Below are 17,255 nucleotides of genomic sequence, written 5' to 3' on the forward strand. Positions count from 1 at the left end.
AGCACGTGGGCAGAGTGTGAGTGGGGGTGGACAGGAGGAGCTGGAACCCAAGGCGATTTTAGCAAGTGTGATCATTGCAATGCAGGAGGGTGAGTACAGCTAAGCAATGTGTAGAAAAAGGTAAGAATGACTCTGGGCTCCAGGAATGGAGAAGTGGACAGACAGTGATCCTGTTAACCAAGAGAGGACACACAGAAGGATTAACAATTGCTACCTGACTTTGTTTTGGCAACAAAATCCTAGAGGGACCCATCACTCTAGACTGAGATCGCTATGCTTTTCTTTGTGTGACCACAACATATTCCTTTGCTATATCTGGAATCCCTTTCCTTCCATAGGTTCCTGCCTCTACACAATCTAGAAGATCAGAGTGGGAGGTCCTAGTAGCATTTAGCCTAAGACCATCCTTATAGAGCTGGGACACCTACAGATGTTAACTTACCAGTCTTGCATCAAATCCTTATCATCTTTATAATATATGAAGTCTATTCTAAATTCAAATAAAAGCAACAAACACATACATACATATACACATACACACACTCTTCTCTATTATTTTATCAGCTTGTGCTTCTTTCCTTAGTAACTAAATACCTGTCACTTCCTTTCCTTTTTAGCTGAAAATTCATTTAAGTTCTCCACACACTTTCCTCTCTACTCTTTGAATGACTCCACTGTAAAATTAACAGAAACAACTTTCTTAATCAGGGGGCTTCTTCTCAGTCCTCAGTTCTTCCTTGGCTTCCTGTGAGATGTGCGTCTCATTTTGCATACCCATCCCGAATCCTTCTCTCTCTGTCTCTGTCATGTGTGCTTTCCTGGGTCTTGCTCAGGACTTACTCCTCCTCCTGCTTCTTCTGATTCCTTTTTTCCTGTAGATCTCTGAGCTTCTGTCACAAGCCTCACACTCTTCTCTCTTTCCTTAGTGCCTCTGGGGTCCCTTTCCCTCCCAGCATCCACACAGATTCTTCTGTGTTCTTAGCCAGGCCTGTGGAAAAGCCTGAGAGTGTCATGAGTATAACAACCTGGCATCACATCACGAAAGGCACAGTGCTTTCGCAAAGGGAAGTAATCCACACTCCTCTGGGCCCCTAGGGCTTATGAGCAGCCTGGACCACAGTTAAAAGGGGCAGCAACAAAGGAGCATGCATCCTGAACAGAACAATGAGGGTGGTAGGAGAGCTGCAGACGTTGGCAGGTGAAAAGAATGCTGGTCTGGGGGAGACAGAGTTCTCAGGACCCATGACAGTTTTTGTCAGATGTATGAAAATGTGTCACATGGGATAAGGGAATCAATTCTTCCTTTTTTTCTGTTTTAGGAAAAAGAAATTAGGAAGAAGGATATTTTGGCTCAACAGGAGGAAAAATCTTGCAAATATTTCAAGATGTTCAACACAAGAATGAGCTGTCTCTTCATGCAGTGAGCTCCACGTACTGCTGAAGGTGTGGGAGGAGAGATGCCCAAGCAACTCTTTGGAAAGATCCCAGGGCCAGCCAGGTGTGAGGAAAGGGACCCGGGCTGAGAACTGGAGCTGAGGACCACCACTATCAACAGTGTCATCTTAGACAAGTCTCTCACCTTTGTGCATCTCATTTTCCTTATGCACAGGAGGGGCAGGTTGGGCTCAATCTCTCAGGAAAATGGGCCAGATCATGGCTGAGGTCTCCTGTCACGCTCTGCCATGCTCCACTCTGCACTCTCTCTCTGCAGACATCTTGTCAATACCAAGGACTCAGGGTGTCCTGTCCATTACCTGAGTCTGCTGTGCTGGACTCCTGGCTAGGAACTACAGCTTACATTTGACTCTTTCCTCTCTTTTGGTCCCTAAGTCTCTGTCTCCAGAATGCTTCTTTAATTTGCTCTGGGTTCTTCCTTTCCACAGACACCATTACAACTCAGACTGGCCACACCACACATGCACAGCAGGCACTGCAGCTTTAATGGGCATAGACCCTGGAGAGATGGAGGCCAACTCAGCCCTTTAACAAATAATGAGAATGGGACACAGCAAAAGTGAAGCCTTGTGTGAAGTCACACAGCTAACAGGGGCTGCTCTAAGCTGCACGCTCTTTCTACTTCCACACACCACACAGCCCTGAGGTGCTCCTCACAATCCCTTCAGCCACCCTGATGCGTTTCAGCATGGTTGGTTTTATGGAGACTGGCCATGACTTACCCACAAAAGGTTCAGTTTATTTGTATTGTACTGTGACTGTCCTTGGTTAAACCATATGTGTTAATCTAGGAGTTATCCCCAGTGTCTTACTGGTAACAGCACTCTGGGTCTGCTTTGAGTCAAATAACACTGTTCTTTCTTGTGCTTCTCACAGATACTGCCAAAGTAGGACTGCTGAATTGTGAAATAAAGAAAAGTTCTAGCCAGCTCCAGCTCTCTAGAGTCTGGAACTCCAGGCCATTTGGATACTACATGTATCTTTGTCCTCCACTGAGTACAAAAATTACATATATCATGCTAACTGGCTATGCCCTGATCACTCCCATAAAAGGTCCTGGACTCACGTTGGTTCTTCTGTTGCTATTCTGGTCTCTTCTAGTTCTTGTGCTTGTTTCAGCCAAGGTAATTTAGCTTCCACTGGACTTTTTTCTAAGAAAAAGGAACATAAACAATGAACTTAATGACTATTAATCACTCAGGGAGGCTGGGTACACGATCATCATTGGCTGAACATTTCATTAACATAGAGGTCATGGTTTTTAAATGCAAGTTGAGCCCTTTGGCCCAGTACTTTAGGTGGCTTCTGGAATAAATAAACATTTATGCCGTTTTTAAAAATTAACACACTCCAAAATACAACTGAAATAATTCCCAGGATACAGTTGAATGTGCTCTCGATATTCTCCATAAAAGTGCCTCTACAAATCAATGCCAATTTCTGTTCTTTGCATATTAAAGCTCTAACTTCATCAATATCAACTTACTTTCTTTTGCTACAATTTGTCTTGCCCACTGAATGCACAAATTAATAGAGAAAAGAAAATAACATGGAAGTTAATGGAGTGGGATAGTGAGTGCATCCATTACCATTGCCACCAGCGTTTTTTGCCAAGAGATGACTGGTTGCATGTGGCATGGACAGCAGCTGGTCCCTCTTTCTGTCCTTGGAATCTCTTTAGATGTGGGGAAAGAAAGGATCGACTTGTGCAAAGCAAAGGGAAATAACTTTGGGCTGCTTTCAGGGAAGTACAGACACCAAAAAAGTATCTATTAAAGTGCAATAAAATGAGAAGAAAGGAGAAAGGGCTGCACCAATGGAGCTATGGAATTCACATGTGCACCTGTCAGAACAACCAGTAATGTTCGTCTGCAAGATGGGTGTGGTCAACCAAACACTTGCTGAATCATTAATTGTGGGGTTATCTGTATAGATAATAATTAACCCAGAAATAATGAGAGACTTGTACCATCCTCTCTAAGGTATAAGGAAAAGTCCTTCTTACAAACAGGCAGGAATGATCGAGTTCCATTTACGGGAGGAAGATACTTGTCATGAGGGTTGGGTATACCTTCCTAACATACATGGAAATAACTGAATGAAAAGGAGCACATATTGGAGAGATGAGGCCACAACTTGCTATCCATAGCTCTCTGCCTATTCTGCTAATTCACGTGGAGCAAATGCAACTGCAGGGGAATTCTCAGTGCATCCACTGATCTAGATAGGGAGCTAAAATCTTCATTCATTCATTGCACCATGACACTGCAGAGGACACTGTTCCTCCTTCAAGAAACATATGCCAAGGAGAGCTGCATACAGAGCACTGTGTGAACAAAGGAAAGTGAGAATTTGGGGAGAAGGGCTGCCTCTTCCTTCTCCATCTCTTCTTTCTTTTCCTCTTCTTTTTTCCCTGCTTCCTTTTTTTTTGTTTATTTTATGCCCACCAAGAAATATCAGTACAAGCCCAGACAGGTAGGAGCCGCTCTGTACGTCCTGAATCCACAGAAGCTTAGTGTCCTCTCCAGATCCTGTACTTCTAACTTCCTCACAGAGGTGGACAAGTCTGTTGCAAACTCTGGGTAAAACCATTTTAGGTCAAAATGGAAGTGCTGAAATACTGGATCGCAAGTTGGAAAACATCATTCAATTAGAATGAAACACACCACAATCGTACCTTTCGGTTTGTAACAGGGGGTGGGAATGACACACTCCTCTTTGATGTGCAGCTTCAGCTGCGGATTGCAGCCCCCAACGTGCTCCCCGAGGTGGTTGATGCACAGGACAACGCGGTACCTTAGCCCTCGGCCACAGGTCACTGTGCACTTCAAAGACGAAAGACAAGCCAGTGAGCTTCTTCATGAAGCAGTCTATGCAGCATTATTTTACCATATGCAAAGGAGATGCTCATTAACATTCAGTTATATGAATATTTAAAACGAAAGACCTCTGACAAGCCTTCTGAAAGGAAAGGGGCAGAGGCTGGATTTCTGGGATGCTTGTGTTTCTGGGTCCCTCCCTCCCACACTGGAGCCTCTCTCCAACTCTCAGTTGGAAAAGTATTTAAGATGAGATCACTGTGGAAGAAAAATGCACGTTCTGAATCTTATTTGCTCTGAAATCTTACTTTGCTCTGAATCAAATAGGAAAAGAAACTTGATTCAGGTGTTTTCAAATTTGATGAAAAACTGACATGATATGACCCAAAACAAGTTGTGAGGCTGAAAGAAACTTTTCTGAGCTATGAATTTAAAAAAAACTAAATTTCAACCAACCACGCCAGAGTTAACTTTGCTCTTCTGTGTAGATTTGATCCTGCAGAGTAGTTACCACATGAAATGGTCACCGCGAGTGTTCAGCCAAACAATATAGGAAAAAATGCTACAGAGGGATCAGACAATTAAAAATAATAAAACACTGTGCCATTTTTCTGATTTTTGGTGAAGTTTATATTGTCAACACTGTTTGTCTATGATTTAGAAGCAACTCTTGCCTATAATATAATGGTGTGTTCTCTTGTCATGTGAAAACCTAGGTTATCTTTTTCATCTATCTACTCAATTTTTAAATTAAACTTTATAATAGGTACGTGTGTATGTGAAAGAACGTAGTGAATGCGGTTTCAGGCATCCACAGGGAGGGAGTCTTGGCATGGGGTCCCCTACAGACAAGCGGGGACTAGCGTTCCAGTACACTGACCTGAATTAAAGTCTAGAGTGCACATTAGGGTCCCTAACAGCTTTTTACATGAAAGGTGAGCTCCAATCTGCACACTTTCAGGTCTCACCGTCCCTAAGTCTACCCTCGGGAGAAACCAAACCTTCCTGAGCACCTGCTGGGGACAGGCAGTGTCCTGCACATGTGAGCTATTACTGATTCCCTGACCAGAATATGCACGGGCTCATCAACTAAGGACCTGGCTGAAGGCCCCACGGTTGCTAAGAGCAGTGTGAAATTCCTTCCAGAGCCTCCTGCTGCTGAGTCCAGGACCCAGTCACTGCTGCAGGGCTGAAAGGCTTTTTTCCTGAGCTCCTACATGCTTTATACCCTGCTTTTGGGGACAAGTATCACAGACACTTTTCAGGAGACCTTTATGCATGTAGCTCCAGAAAGGCAGAATAGGAGGAAAACTCTCCAACTTCCTCACACCCACCTCCTTCCTCCCGACCACTGAACAAATGCTATAGTAACGGGAGTGAAGTTTGAGTTTAGATCTGCTTTAGGGAAAGTGATTTCCCTTCCCCCTGAATTTACCAACTTGAAATATGATTGTAAGAAGCTGTCTTATGTCAGCTAGGAAAAAAAGCATGGTGCCCAAAGCAAAAGCAATACGATAAGGTAAAATCATACTAGAATTGGTCAAATCAGAAGAGCACTGTCTCATTTGAATTAACTTATGTGGGAAGAAGGACTCTCATCCGCTGAGATAGCCAGTATTCACACTACTTCCAGAGTGCCCTTTGGAGAGGATTACTTCCTCAATAACTGCAAATCTTTATCACTGAGAGTTCTTTGAACTTTTTAAAAAGTGAAAGGTAGTAGGAACCAGCTATGGTGAATAAGATGAGCCAGTGAGCAAACCATTTTGATGCTATAGGTGATGACAGTCAGGATATTGATGGGAGGATATAAGAGCTCTAAGGCTGACCCAGAACACATGGCTAGGACCCAGTAATGGGCTAACAACAGCTCTACTGCTGACTGGGGCCAAAAAATGAAAATCTCTAGTGGCCAGGTAGTACTTACTTTTGCATTACAGTGGTATTTCCTACTTTCAAAATAATTGGAAAAGGACTTAATCAAATTGCAAGCCGACAGATATTTAAAAATAATTCTTGGGGATGCACAATCACATGGTTTTTGGCATATAACTCTGGAGTTCAAAGAACTGCATAACCCCAGAGAAATAAACCCCTTTTATCCCGTTCTATTTATGTGAACAAGCTTCCCCAAAGTGTACACGGCAGACAGTGCAAAAGTCAACAGTGAACATCATCAGTCAAATGACAGCCGAGCCCATCTCTCATTCTAGTAATGGGCATACGGCCTATTTTTGAAGCCTCATTTACCTTCTAGAAAAACTGATTTCAGATGAAAATTTTCTTCTCGTGTGTAACAGCTCTTTACCAAAATTTGAAATATACTGATGTTGTTTTGACTGGATACTAAAATTAAATTTAATTAGAGCTGACTTCAAGGAATATTCTTAATACTTAGAGCCTTCTGGCTACAAGAAACTATAATAAATTAATTTTAATTACACATTTTCTTAGAAGTGGAAGAGTATAATCAATAAGAGACTTTAAGCATATAAATACATCATGTTATGATAAAATTCTACAGGGGAGTAGATGGAAAATGTGAGTCCAACAGGAGAAATGTGAAAACACTCAAATTGTTAGAGCTTGCTCCCATTACTTAAGTGAAAGATGGCAAAGATAGAAACTGTCATGACATTTAGGTTCCACTGAACACATTTTTTTTTACAGTGAATTACACTTTTAAAATATCAGCATTCACAGCACATTGGACGTGATATTCTTTGCAATTATTTAAACTTACTGATAAAATTTTTGATGTCAACCTAAGTATATGAGAAGGGTTATGTAATCTTCCAAACTTCTTTTACAGGACGCATGCTCAGAAGAGAAATGATAACTCTATCGCAACTATGGTTGCCATTCTATGGGATGACAGTCTGGGGGACACTGGAAAAAGACTAAGGTGGGTCATCACCTAGAAACTCACTTATCTTCAGGTATCAGGATAGGGCACCTGTCTCCTTTCTGAAGCCTTTCCTGACTCCTGCAGCTGGAGCCAATCTCGTGCCGGTGTCCCCGAGCACTACGTGCCGAGTGGCGCTCACACCCCTACACCACACCACACCTGCTGGTCTGTGTGTGGCTGGGGAGGCTGACTCTAAGCCTCTGGGAGAGGCGGGCAAGTGTTACTTCTTTCTAGCATGGCCGTTGGCACATTAAACACAAGGATAGATGTATTAATGCGTCTGTACTACAGAGATCATACAAAAGAGCCAGAGAAATGTGGGTCAGTTAGGTTTTACTTTTTAGAAAGTTAAAAGATTAAGATTAAAATTCTAAAGACCAACACATGTATTTTTCATTTTGCACTAAGCCATTTACACTTGATCTGAACCAGAGGCTTACTCTCCCATTTCCCTAGAAAGTGGAAACTAAGCTCATCTGACACACCTCTGGGAGGCTCTTTCAATTTCCCCAATAACCTTCTCTCTCCTTAATTCCAAGTACATGGCCTTCTCTGGCCTTTTCCAGTGTTAGGATGTCTCACCTCAGTTAACTGAAATATATTATATTCTTCAAAAAATTGGGAAGCTTCTTAATAATTACTAGATCAAGGGTGCACTGCTAATGTCAGGTCAGTATTTTTACTTTTGTCTTCTAGTTCTTGATATCAAGAGTTCTCTCTTCAACCTAGGAGAATCAAGGTCTTTCTGGACACCTCTTTGTTTCATTTCATTCCAGCTTTCTGGTTGGTCAGCGACCACAGCAAGCTCTATACTGTCGCTTGCATACATTCTTCCTATCTTTAAAGAAGCTACTATAAGGGTAACGAAGACCTCCTGGCTGGCTCTGCTTTGATATCTCTTCCTTCCAGATGTGCCACAGCCTTTAATAGTGATACTTCTTACCTACATTAATGCTCACAGTGTCTCTTACACTGTCCTCCAGCTGTTTCTCAAAGCCCTTTGGGAATAGGAACCACATTCACACTCAACTTTTTTATTCCAAGCTGTCCAAGAATTCCTTAATACCTACAGTCTAACCACAAGTAGCAAGTTTTTGCATCTCACCTGAGACCACTCCATGGCGACCCACTTGGGACAATCGAAGAGATTGCAAGTTTGCATGACCTTGGGCTTGGGCGCGTACATACACTTCCATTCCGCCACCTGCAGTATCTCCGCATGCATGGACTCCTCCACGCACACGAAGCTCCTCCTCTGGATCCCTCCTCCACAGGACACAGAACACGCAGTCCACGGGTTATGTTCCCAGCTCAAAAGCAAACAAAAACATACATTATTTATTTGCTGTTTGTTGGTTTCAAGTTTGCAAAGTTGACTGCTGAAAATATGGCCTCGTGGTATCAGCTGTGGTCCAGTTAAGAGCTCATGAGACCTGGAGTCCTAAGACTTCATTCTTAACTGTCACACATGGTCTACAGTCACAAAAATTTTATTCCCTGAACCTGAGGTTTCTGTCAAATGGAATAATACTCCTGCCCTAGTTATCTAAGAGGGTTACTGTGACATTAAACTAATTAAAAGATAGTATGTAAAGATCTTTCATCTGTTTCTCAACTATAAAATACTAAGTGATTATATTGCTAGAGAGAGAATCATAGAAACTCAAATTCAGAAAAGACCACATTAGTCATGTACCTGTCAAATGGCTGGTCAATTACAAAGCTTTAGCTCCTTGCCTGATCCCTTCTGTCTGAGATACCCTTATCCCTCCAGTGACTGAAAACATCACCTTTTGAGGTAACCTATTCCACCTGATTCTTTTTTTTTTTTTTTGTTTTGTTTTTCTCTGGTACCGGGAACCGAACTCACGATCTTGCGCTTGCCAGGCAGGCGCTTTTGCCGCTGAGCTAAATCCCCAGCCCCTCCACCTGATTCTTAAAAAGATACTGCTAATTACTGAGTTGCAGTCTGTTTTACCTTAGCTCTGGGAGGGCCTAATGTCTGTCCCTGATGCACTGCAGTCTTCTATAGGTGCTACACGGGCTTGCACACTACTTCTAGTAAATGAGGAAAAGTAAACACATAACTCACCGAGGGAGAGGTTGGAAGTGATCATAAGGCATAATCTCTTTAAATCCATCACTGCAAATAAACCCATTGTGAGAATATCACTTACAAGTCAACTTACACATTTAAAAATTATTACATTTAACAATTATTACATTTAACAATGACTTCTCGAGACAGCGCTCTTTCACATTGAATACTAAACACACCAAGTTTGTAACACCAACTGTTACAAACCATTTCCAAAAATTCAGCTGCCCTCTCTTTAATCTTTAGGAAAAACTTCCAAAGGCCTCTATTAATAATGGTATTCCCCCTGGATTGCAGGAAGTGGGTGGTGCAGCGATTCCCAACTGTATACAACAATACAGACTACTGAGTTAGTGATATAATCATCTAAGAAAAACACACCACCCTTAATTTAGATAAAGTGATTTACTCTTTTTATCATCATTATTATGACAAAATACAGTAATGATATTAACACATCATCGTACTAATAAAATAGTCCAAAAAGCACTTTGTTTCACAGGAGTAGTCCTTTGAAAGGCCTCTATTAATAATGGTATTCCCCCTGGATTGCAGGAAGTGGGTGGTGCAGCGACAGGAAGTGAAATCCAGGAAGATTCCCCTGTCACTTGTACACTCTCACCTTAGCCAGCAGGTACGGGGGGGATTCTGGGACTTGATATTGTGCTGTTATTTTAAGAGACTGTCCTAAAATCCAGGGAATCTGCTCAGGAAATCCAAGCAAGCTCTCAATTACTCAACTTCCCAGTTTGTGCATAGCACTATGCATTACTTATACCAAACTTAATGTGATACTTCAAAAGGCAAAAGTAGTAATGGGTGATCCAGGTTTTCTTTAAAAAAAGAAACTTTAGTACACGTTTTCAGTACATAATAAATACATTCATTGTGGAGAGTTGTTGCATAGATAGATAGATAGATACATACATACATAGATACACAGATAGATATTCTTAACCCGTCTTACTTTCCCTTCCTTTCCACTCTCCTTCCAGATTCCCTTTCTTATCCCCAAAATATCTACCTCCTTTTTTCTATCACGTATTTTTTTTTTTTTTTTTTTGTACCTGGAATCAAACTCATGACCTTGTGCTTGACAGGTAGGTGCTGTTCCTTTGAGCTATATCCCCAGGACCCCTATTGCATATTTTTAATTTTTAAAAAATTTTTATACTTTGGGGTTCTCATACAAGAAAAACCATATAATATTTAACCTGTGTCTGACTTACTGTACTTAGAAAGGTATATTTTCCTATAAATGACTCAAATGTATTTTTGTGGCCGAGAAGCATTCAATTACATATCAATAACTCATTTTCTTTGCCCATTCATCTATTGATGGACACGGAGACCATTTCCAAGGCTTAGCTATGGTGAGCTGTACTGCTACAAACGTAGGTACGCAAGGATGACTTATTTCCAAGGCTCAAATGATGCGACAGAGACAGTCAGAACTGGCAGATGGGCTAGACATGGGACTTGGGTAAAGAGGCCTTTAACATTGTGCATACAGGAGATGTCCAAACAGGTTTATTATACAGAGCTCATGGCCACATATCCCACAGCAAGAAGAGAGTGCTGGCCAGAGTGCTGGAATTTGCAAAGGTGTCTTAATTTCTACTGATCAAGTTATGCCTGTAAACCAGGCCCCCGCCAGCCCTGCAGAGTCAGAGTCAGGAGGTGGAAATGTACTATTCCACGAGAACTGATCAGTCCCGGTTGCAGTTGATTTGCTGCTTTTAAAGTAAAATTTGTACAAACCTTGATGGACAAGGGTCCATGCCACACTCCTTCAGTTTGGGCTTGGGCTTTACATTTTCAGGATAGTAGTGACAATAATGGTCAGGAACCACCCTCTTCAAGCGGATATCCACACATTCAGCAGAATTAAGCTGATAGCCTACAGGGACAGGAGAGGAAAAGTCTGAACACTATTGGTTTCCTGTTTGCCTGGCAAAGTTATCACTTGCCACACAGCGTCCCATCCCATCCCATCCTGTCCCATCGTCCCATGCCATCCCGTCCCTTTCTTCTTTCCTCCTCTCCTCCCCTCTCCTCCCATCCCCTCCCCTCCCCTCCCCTTCCATCCCCTCTCCTCTCCTATTCTTTCTTCTCTTCTCTTCTCTTCTCTTCTCTTCTCTTCTCTTCTCTTCTCTTCTCTTCTCTTCTCTTCTCTTCTGTTCAGTACTAGGGATTGAATCCAAAGCCTTTCCACCAAGCTACATGCCTAACCCTTTTTAATTTTATATTTTGAGACAGGGTCTTTCTAAGTTGCCCAGGCTAGGCTCAACTTCTTATCCTCCTGCCTCAGCCTCCCAGAATGTTGGGCTTTCAGTCATGCACTACCATGCCTGGCTCACACCCTTTTTTTTCCTCTTTAAGAAACATAGCTCAGTGGTTTCCAGGCTTGGCCATATAACAGACCCACAGGGTTTCTGTGACAGTGATACATCAACTCTCAAGTTCCTTCCTTCCTGGTCCAGTTAAGTTAGAACCACTGCAACCAGGGCCCAGGATATCAGTATTTTGTAAAAAGATGCTCTGGTGTTTCTAAGATGACTAAAGCATGTGGCCAAGACTAAGAACAATTGCTTTACCAGGCCGTGGTTCTCTTAGCGCTGGTGATTAGCACATTACCATGCACTTCCTTTAAGGAATACCTGGACCTCTGTGACGCGTCTCCCTCAGTTCACTGCACGGTCTCCTCACTGCCATCAGGGCCCTGTGCATGGTCTTCCCCCTCTTTCTCCTTGTATTTCTGTTTTGTCCCTCATTTCAATCTTCTCCTCCCAGATGCTAACTGATTAATTATTTATATGTCCTTGAATATGCAACTGTCTAGCACATTGTTGTATATGCATGTTTTTAACTTAATTGGTAACGTGTTTTACATCTTGTTCAGCTTCTCATTTTTCTGCTCAGCGTTGTGCCTCTGCACCAAGGTGATTATCCCTTTCATAGCAGCCCACTTTTCTTCTGTTAAGTTTTGCTCATCTCCCCTAAAGATGCCAGGTCTTTCCAACACCAATACACTATGCAATTGGGAAGTAAGATTTGTCAGTATGGGAAGGAAGAGATGCATCGCCTCATAGCTGTCCCATGGGAAGAAATAAACTTACTCCTGACTCAAACCCAATCTGTACAGTATTTGAGGAAAGTGAGTGTTCCAAGGAGATGGATGCTGTAAATTTAAAAAAAAAAAAAACAACACTAAAAAATGGCACTTTCCTTTCCTGAAAGATCTGACTGTAGGTTTTCTGCCACTATATAAATGTCATGTCAACTTCATTTCTTTACAGCTCTCAGTCTCCACCCATTGATCTAGAAGTCTAAAATTACATTTGAAGTTCTGACTGCCAAGAGGAACCTGATTTTATAAACCAGCAGCAGCTTCGCTCCAGATACGGCTCTGGAGTAGGCTGAATGCAGAGAACAGGCTGGTGTGTATTATGAAAAGCAAGGTCAAAACCACAAAAATGAAAATCCAGCTGGAGTCAATCAGACCTTCCTCGGGTGCCAGTGTCTGTCCGAAAGCCACAGTATCAGATGGCCAGGGTGGTCCTGGTCCTCGCTCCAGACTGATCTCAAGTGCTCCACGCAGACAATTAATTACAGACAAACTGAGGGTGACTCCAAGTCCCTGTGATACCTCAGAGACCAGAGAACTAATTTTCATGATTATCCAAAAATCTCTGAAATGCCATTCACACAAATTATGTAGATTTGATTACTAATATAATTACATTTGGGTAATGCTTTCCTTGTGTTTTTATTTCCTCCAAAGAGAGTACAGAATGAGATTACAGCTCCTTGAGTCAGAGAAAATCTTCATTCTAAATGGAAACATACTTCTAAAAGGAGGGGGGTGCGGGTGTTTATAATTTGGGGGGAAGAATCAGTCTCCCTCTTTAATGTTATTGCAGTTTAGAGATAACATCAGGCAAAGAAAGAAAGCAGGTTGTCCCCCAGAACTGTGGTCAAACATCCTGCCCTTTTGTCAGTGTGGAAAAGAGGCCTCAAGTCAGCCCCAAAGTGCTCTGTGTTGTCACATGCTCCACCATACGTGGGGATGCTCTTGTGCCTGGCTGCCAGACACATCCGTGGTTCCAGCAGGACCAGGTGCTGGACACCTGAGTGTGACAAACACCTGTTTCCTCCTAAGAATGGAATCAACCGGAAGAAGCTGAATCCTACCATAAAAGGGTCCTCCCACAGCCAAGAGCTTCTCTTCTGTCTGATGGGTACAAATGGGAGCATCTGTCTGAATAATGTGTGTGACAGGTAGGGATAAATTAAAAAGACATGGATGACCACTTCTCCACAGAATGAAAAAGCCCCCTTCTCTTCTTTGGGGTCCATGTAAGACAGCTGTCTTCCCTGGGACTGTGGCCCACCTGCCTCTGAGGTGATGGAAGTCAGCTTTTGTGTATCACACTCAGGTCTGTCCACCTGCTCTGGACAAGCTCTGGACACTCTCTGCTCCCTGTGACCATTCAGTCGTGTGTATGACAATGCTCATCACCAGCAGGGCTGGGAATGCTACAAGGGACAGCCAGTGCACTGCGCCCTTTTTAGAGGTATTGTGAATGTTTAGGTTTAGATTCTGGCACAACAAATATCTCCCTTGCGCTCTCTAAGTGCCAGGCACTGAGCTACCTTCGTGAACACAAGTCATCTCATTTTATCTCACAGAGCAGAAACTGAGGCAAAGAGAAGACACAGGGCTAATGAGGATCCTGGTAGTAAATGAGGTGCCCAGTGCTCCCCACAAATTGCCTGCCTTCTCCTTTTAGGCAAAGCCTAAATCCCCAAAGACAGAGACCTGCATATTCCTGGGGCCCTGACCTCGACTGAGGAGCCTCCTTGACATAACTGCAGTTCAGGACTGAAGCCAGAACTCCAGCTCTGTTCCTGACAATCTGAGGCAGTGCATACCCTGAAACTTTGGAGGGAAGAAGTGACCCGGGGCTGGGCGAGGCTAGGCTGATGGAAGTCAACTTACCGTAGCTCTCCACACATGACCATCCCTGCACTGTGTGCACTCTGACCTGGTCCCAGGGGCAGTGGGTGGTTATGGGGACACTCAGGGGCGAAGTCAGTAGAACACGATGCTGGCATCCAACAGATCTGGACCCCCCACTGTTCTGGTCACCAGTCCAACAACCACGAATAACTTCTGTACCCTTCTAAAGTTCCAGTTTGCTCATGGATAAAACGGGTAACACAGATAGGGGGTCACACAGACTATACTTTTCTTGGGTTTTGCAAAGAACAAATGTGATAGTCCTACCTCGCACGGAGAATGACATGTCTTACATGCCTGGGAGTCTTGGCAAGCAGCAGGCTGCACCCCTGCAGCTCCTCATAACTCATGGTCCCTGGACTGTACTCACTCAACCATTTACTCCTCCATTCAAAGTTCAGGTCAGTTTCAGAAAACACAAGTTATTTTAACCATGGCTGTGGTGGCCTCCTCATGTGCTCTAGGATGTCACCACTTTTCCACATTAAGGGGACAATTATCTACTGAGAAGACATCTTGTAGCATGTGTGGAGCCCTGGGTCACACTTGCCACTAAATCTTCTTCAACAATCTGTGAAAACCTTGAATTGAGTGGATGATAAGCAGGTCTTTGCCTTTCTCACTTAGTAGGAAACCTTTCTTTCTTTACTAAGCTGATATTATCACATGGGAGGAGAGAGAAGGTGGAGCTCTAATGTGAGGACCAAGAAGGCCACTCACTGGAGCCATTGAAGCAAATCACTCGATCATTCTGTTTCTCAAGATTTCCACAGAAAATTTTTAAACACACATATTTTAAGGATACTTGAGAAGAAAACACACACAAACATGTCACCAGCTTTGGAGTAAAAATAAGGGATGTTTTCTAAATTCAATTTTCCACTTGTCTTTGGGAATAAAGGCAAATGTACATTCATTAACACCACTGTATTCCAGGCTTCTGAGCAAAGTATTCTGCACTTAACTTTTTTGTTTGTTTGGCTTTGGGGATACTGGAGATCGAAACCAGGCTCTTCCCATTGAGCTACATCCCTAACCCTTTTAAAACTTTTTAAAATTTTGAGATTGAGTCTTAAATTGGTAAGGTGCCCAGGCTGGGTTCAAATTTGCTCTCCTCCTGCCTCAACTTCTCAGAGTGCTGGGATCACGGGTATAATTACCACCGTGCCCCGAGACCACACCTATTTTAAAGTCCATTTTGAAAATGCCCATGTAATTTCCACAGAATAAAGTCTGTGCCTCACCTCCTCCACATGTCACAGTGCAGGGAAAGAAGTCAGTTTGTCTCCACTGATGACTGATGGGCTGGTAAAAGAAGAACTGCACCACGCTGTCTTTGGCCACTGTGTACCTGGTCTGGACAGAGAGAATGTGACACACATATGCATAAGGTGCTCAGCTGCCGTCTACACCTCCTGAAACACAGTCAATATTCTTCCTCTACATCCAACCCTCATGTATCACAACACGTCACCAGAGCACAGCAGGATTCCAAGGGTTTTAAGGCATGATAGCATGTCACTTAGACTTGTCGTAACTAAGGGCTTACAGGACCCTCAGCAAATCTCCCAGGGATCATTTTTCCAGGTAATTCCATGCCTGTGAATGCATTTACAAAAACGAATGTGGACAGTTTTGTTCACTTATTTAACATTTCTTCCTTCCTGAAACATTTGACTTTAATTTCTAAGGAGATAGAGATTGAGACCTGGTCAGGCTTTGTTCACCACAGTGCATATACTTGGAATTCTTAGATTTTCAGTAATAACATCTTTAAGTAGCTCTTCCTAAAAATGCTTCTAGATGCACACACGTGAAAATCCACTCCAGAGCACATAAATACACAGGCAAACACAGAGACCACACATGGACAGAGAGGTGAACAGTCCAAAGAGTTAGACACTGCTTAGAGCAAATCAACACCGCAGGCGGTGGCAGGTTCTCTCCCTACTTTTTCCTTTTCCTCCTAGGATGTAGCATAAAACAAGAGGGAAACAAAAGTCAAGCTCTCGGAGCATAGATCCAGAAATGCCAACACACATCTGGAGCTCAAGACTGGATATTTGAAAATCCTCAAGGAAGCAGTTTTAATTGTTTTCTCCACAAACAAGTAAGTACATGCAGTATTGCATACACTTCTTAGACCAATTTAGCCACTCCACAATGTATACATACTTCCAAACTTCATGTTGTACACCATAAATATGTATGATTTTCATTCATCAATTTAAAAAAATTCTTAAATGATCATTCTGACTATATTGGTTCTGCCTATCCAAGAACAGAGGATATCTTGTTCCTAATTTAGAGGGAAAGCTTTCAGTTGCTCTCCGTTTAATATGATATTGGCTGCTGGTTTGTCATAGAGGGCTTTTTATCAGCATGAGATAAGACCTTTTATTTAAATTTTGGGGGGCTTTTATCATGAATAGATGTTGGATTTTGTTGAATGCTTTTTCTGCATCTATTGAGATGACCATGTGATTTTTGTACTTGCTTCTGTGATTTGCATATGTTCAGCCATTCCTGCATCTCTGAGATGAAGCCTACTTGGTTATGATATAGGTATGATCTTTTTGATGATATGTTGTACTCTGTTTATGATTATGATTATGTTGAGGATTTTTGTATCTGTGCTCACTGAAGAGACTGGCCTGCAGTTCTCTTTTGGGTTGGGTCCTTTTCTGGTTTTAGAATCAAAGCAATATTTGCTCCCAGAAAGGACTTCAGGACTGGCACTTCCCTTTCAATGTCATTAAAGAGTTTGAAAAGTATTGGTGCTAGATCTTCCCCAAAGTTCTTTTAGAATTTGACAGTGAATCCATCAGCCTTTTCTTAGCTGATAATTTTCTTAATTACTTCTTTAATTTCATTGACTGAAATTGAATTATTCAGGATTTTTACATTTTCTTAGTTCAGCTTTCATAGTTCATATATATCAAGAAATTTATT

The 17,255-nt window shown here is 42.4% G+C and overlaps 1 protein-coding gene across 4 annotated transcripts in view; it reads right to left on the minus strand.

Annotated features, from left to right (window-relative positions):
* The window catches only part of Adamtsl3 (ADAMTS-like 3), a 314,808-nt gene that overhangs the window by 123,312 nt on the left and 174,241 nt on the right, over positions 1-17,255 (minus strand). For all 4 annotated transcript variants that reach the window (XM_013512536.1, XM_013512537.1, XM_005381454.2 and 1 more), the window contains exons 10-15: positions 15,548-15,659; positions 11,042-11,180; positions 9,275-9,325; positions 8,288-8,492; positions 4,133-4,280; positions 2,522-2,606 (exon numbers count right to left, since the gene is read on the minus strand). In XM_013512536.1, coding sequence (XP_013367990.1) covers positions 2,522-2,606; positions 4,133-4,280; positions 8,288-8,492; positions 9,275-9,325; positions 11,042-11,180; positions 15,548-15,659 — 740 coding nt within the window. The remainder of the gene's footprint in view (positions 1-2,521; positions 2,607-4,132; positions 4,281-8,287; positions 8,493-9,274; positions 9,326-11,041; positions 11,181-15,547; positions 15,660-17,255) is intronic.

Source organism: Chinchilla lanigera, unplaced genomic scaffold, assembly GCF_000276665.1.
Source record: "Chinchilla lanigera isolate Chin_1 unplaced genomic scaffold, ChiLan1.0 scaffold00015, whole genome shotgun sequence".
Taxonomy (NCBI): Eukaryota; Metazoa; Chordata; class Mammalia; order Rodentia; family Chinchillidae; genus Chinchilla; species Chinchilla lanigera.